Genomic DNA, 4309 nt, shown 5'->3' with positions numbered 1-4309 from the left:
ACAAAAAAAAAAATAGAGGAGAAGGGGAGGGGGGGGGGGGTGTCCCCAAAATTCAGGGGGATTTGGGGTGAAATCCTGGGATTTCAGCCTCCCAAGCCCAAATTTTTGATCCCAATCCCAGAATTCCGGTCCCAATCCCACAATTTGGGTTCCCAATCCCAGATTTTGGGTCCCAATCCCGCCGATTTTTGTCCCAATCCCGCAATTTTGGCTCCCAATCCCAGATTTTTGGCTCCCAATCCCAGGGGTTTTGATCCCAATCCCGCAGATTTTTGATCCCAAATCCCGAATTTCGGGTCCCAATCCCAGAATTCAGCTCCCAATCCCAGATTTCCCATCCCCCAATCCCAGATTTCCCAGATTTTTGCCTCCCAATCCCAGAATTTGGCTCCCAATCCCAGATTTCAGGTCCAAATCCCAGAATTCCCCTCCCAATCCCAGATTTTTTGATCCCAATCCCGGCTTTTTCCATCCCGATGCCGCAATTCCGGCTCCCGATCCCAACTTTTCGGGAATTCCGCCTCACCACGGCTCCTGGCAGCCCCCGGAGCCCCTCAGGTCCCGATTTCCCGGCCATTCCCGGCGGTCCCACGGCTCCGGTTTTCCCGGGAGCTCCACCCGCTCCCGGCTCCCCCTGAGGGAAATTTGGGAATTCCAGGGGGAATTTTGGGGCTTCTGGGAGGGATTTTGGGGATTCCAGGGCAAATTTTGGGTTTCCAGGGGGGATTTTTGGGAATTCTAGGGGAATTTGGGGTTTCCAGGAGGAATTTTGGGGATTCCGGGAGGAATTTGGGGAATTTGGATGATTTGGGGGAATTCTGGGAGGAAATTTTGGGAATTCTGGATGAATTTGGGGAATTCTGGGAGGATCTTGGGGATTCCAGGGGGAATTTTGGGGCTTCCGGGAGGAGTTTTGGGAATTCAGGGGGAAATTTGGGAATTCCAGGAGGAATTTGGGAATTCCAAGGCAATTTTGGGGATTCCAGGGCGAATTTGGGGATTCCAGGAGGAATTTGGGGATTCCAGGGAAAATTTGGGGAATTCCAGGAGGATTTGGGGAATTCTGGGGGAATTTTGGGGTTTCCAGGAGGGATTTTGGGGATTCCAGGAGGAATTTGGGGAATTCCAGGAGGATTTGGGGAATTCTGGGGGAATTTTGGGGTTTCCAGGAGGGATTTTGGGGATTCCAGGAGGAATTTGGGGAATTCCAGGAGGATTTGGGGGATTCTGGGGCAATTTTGGGAATTCCAGGAGGGATTTTGGGGCTTCTGGGAGGGGTTTTGGGAATTCTGGGAGGAAATTTTGGGAATTCCTGAGGGAATTTTGGGGCTTCCAGGAGGAATTTGGAGTTTCCAGGAAGATTTTGGGGATTCTGGGGCAATTTTGGGAATTCCAGGGGGAATTTTGGTGCTTCTGGGAGGGTTTTTGGGAGGAATTTTGGGAATTCTTGGGGAATTTGGGGTTTCCAGGAGGATTTTGGGGATTCTGGGGCAATTTTGGGGATTCCAGGGGGAATCTGGGGATTTCAGGGAGGCATTTTGGGAATTCTGGGGGAATTCTGGGAGGATTTGGGGGATTCCAGGAGGAATTTGGGGAATTCCAGGAGGGATTTTGGGAATTCTGGGGGAAATTTGGGAATTCCAGGAGGATTTTGGGGATTCCAGGGCAATTTTGGGGATTCCAGGGGAAATTTTTGGTATTCCAGGAGGAATTTGGGGATTCCAGGGGGAATTTGGGGAATTCCAGGAGGATTTGGGGAATTCTGGGGGAGTTTGGGGAATTCTGGGAGGATTTTGGGAATTCGGGGGGAGCTTTGGGGATTCCAGGAGGGATTTTGGGGATTCCAGGGGGAATTTTGGGAATCCCGGCTGGAATTCTGGGAATCCCGGCTGGAATTCTGGGAATCCCGCTTGGAATTCTGGGCTCACCCACCTTGGCTCCCTTCTCTCCCCGGCGCCCCTCGGGGCCGCGGGATCCGGCCGGACCCTGTGGGAAAAAAACATGGAAAAAAATCGGGAAAAACGGCATCGGGGAGGAGCCGGAATCGGGGATTTCAGGGGGGAGGGGTGGGATTTTCCCGGATTTTCCCGGATTTTCCGGGATTTTCCAGGGTTTTCCGGGATTTTCCCAGGATTTTCCGGGATTTTCCAGGATTTTACCCGCTTGCCCAGGGGCCCGGCGGGGCCGTTCTCGCCTGTGGGGCCCGGAGAGCCCTGGGGAGGGAAAGGAGGCGGAAAATCGGGATCCAGCCCGGAATTCCCGAGGGTCGGGATCCCAAAATTCCCCCTGAGATCCCGGAATTCCCGATCAATGGGATTCCAAAATTCCCAGGGATTGGGATCCCAAATTCCCAAGGATCAGGATCCCAAAATTCCCAAGGATTGGGATCCCAGAATTCCTGAGGACTGGGATCCCAAAATTCCCCAAGATTGGGATCCCAAAACTCCCAAGGACTGGGATCCCAAAATTCCCCAAGATTGGGATCCCAAATTCCCAAGGATTGGGATCCCAAAATTCCCAATCAATGAGATCCCAAAATTCCCAAAGATCAGGATCCCAAAATTCCCCAAGATTGGGATCCCAAATTCCCAAGGACTGGGATCCCAAAATTCCCAATCAATGAGATCCCAAAATTCCCAGGGACTGGGATCCCAAAATTCCCAATCAATGAGATCCCAAAATTCCCAAAGATCAGGATCCCAAAATTCCCCAAGATTGGGATCCCAAATTCCCAAGGACTGGGATCCCAAAATTCCCAATCAATGAGATCCCAAAATTCCCAGGGACTGGGATCCCAAAATTCCCAATCAATGAGATCCCAAAATTCCCAAAGATCAGGATCCCAAAATTCCCCAAGATTGGGATCCCAAATTCCCAAGGACTGGGATCCCAAAATTCCCAATCAATGAGATCCCAAAATTCCCGAAGATCAGGATCCCAAAATTCCCGAGGATCGGGATCCCAAATTCCCGAGGATTGGGCTCCCAAAATTCCCGAGGATTGGGATCCCCGGGGCTCCCCGAAATCCGGGAATTCCGGCGCTCACCGGCTCCCCGGGCTCTCCGTCCTCGCCCCGCTCGCCCTTGGCTCCGTCCTGGCCCTGCGGGAACACGAAAATCCCGGGATTCGCCCCCAAAATCCCGGCGGGATTCCCCCGATCCCGGATTTCCCGAATTCTACCCGCCCCGAATCCCAAAATCCCAAAAAATCCCCCCAATTCTCCAACCCAAACCCCCAAAATTCCCAACTTTTCCTCCCAGAATCCAAAAAAACCCCCCAAAAAATCCAACTTTTCCTCCCAAAAAAACCCAAAATCACAACTTTTCCTCCCAGAATCCCAAAGAACCCAAAATTCCCAACTTTTCCCCCCAAAAAACCCCAAAAATCCCAACTTTTCCTCCCAAATCCCAAAAATTCCAACTTTTCCTCCCCAAATCCCCCCAAATCCCAATTTTTCCTCCCAGAATCCCAAAAAAAAGCCAAAAATCCCAATTTTTCCTCCCAAAATCCCAAAGCCCCCAACTTTTCCCCCCAAAACCCCCAAAAATCCCACTTTTTGCCTCCAAAATCCCAAAAAACCCCAAGAATCCCAATTTTTCCTCCCAAAATCCCTAAAATCCCAACTTTTCCTCCCAAAATCCAAAAAAAACCCCAAAAATCCCAAGTTTTCTTCCCAGAATGCCAAAAAAAACCCAAAATCCCAATTTTTCTCCCCAAAATCCCCAAAAATCCCCCAAATCCCAACTTTTCCTCCCAAAATCCAAAAAAACCCCAAAAATCCCAATTTTTCTCCCCAAAATCCCAGAAAAAACTCAAAATCCCAACTATTCCCCCAGAATCCAAAAAAACCCCAAAATTCCCAACTTTTCTTCCCAGAATCCCAAAAAAAGCCAAAAATCCCTATTTTTCCTCCCAAAATCCCAACTTTTCCTCCCAAAACCCCCCAAAATCCCAATTTTTTCCTCCACAATCCCCAAAAAACCCCAAGAATCCCAATTTTTCCTTCCAAAATCCCAAAAAATCTCAACTTTTCCTCCCAAAATCCCAAAAACCCCCCAAAAATCCCAACTTTTCTCCCCAGAATCCCCCAAAAAACCCCAAAATCCCAACTTTTCCTCCCAGAATCCCCCCAAAAAAGCCAAAAATTCCCAGTTTTCCTCCCAAAATCCCCCAAAATCCCAACTTTTCTTCTGAAAATCCCCAAAAAACCCCCCAAAATCCCAACTTTTCCTCCCCAAAAACCCCAAAACCCCCCCAAAAATCCCAATTTTTCCCCCTAAAATCCCAACTTTTCCTCCCAGAATCCCAA

General features: G+C 49.7%; 1 protein-coding gene across 1 annotated transcript in view; it reads right to left on the bottom strand.

Annotated features, from left to right (window-relative positions):
- The window catches only part of LOC103624298 (collagen alpha-2(XI) chain-like), a gene marked incomplete at both ends in the record, with an annotated part of 8210 nt that overhangs the window by 2034 nt on the left and 1867 nt on the right, over positions 1-4309 (bottom strand). The window contains 4 exons of the mRNA XM_017747053.1: positions 517-634; positions 1933-1986; positions 2160-2213; positions 3047-3176. Of these exons, the coding sequence (XP_017602542.1) occupies positions 517-634; positions 1933-1986; positions 2160-2213; positions 3047-3176 (356 nt within the window). The remainder of the gene's footprint in view (positions 1-516; positions 635-1932; positions 1987-2159; positions 2214-3046; positions 3177-4309) is intronic.

The sequence above is a fragment of the Corvus brachyrhynchos genome, unplaced genomic scaffold (genome assembly GCF_000691975.1).
Source record: "Corvus brachyrhynchos isolate BGI_N302 unplaced genomic scaffold, ASM69197v1 scaffold2041, whole genome shotgun sequence".
NCBI classification, from domain to species: domain Eukaryota; kingdom Metazoa; phylum Chordata; class Aves; order Passeriformes; family Corvidae; genus Corvus; species Corvus brachyrhynchos.
Note: the sequence above shows the minus strand (reverse complement) of the source record. Positions and strands in the feature narration are given on the sequence as shown.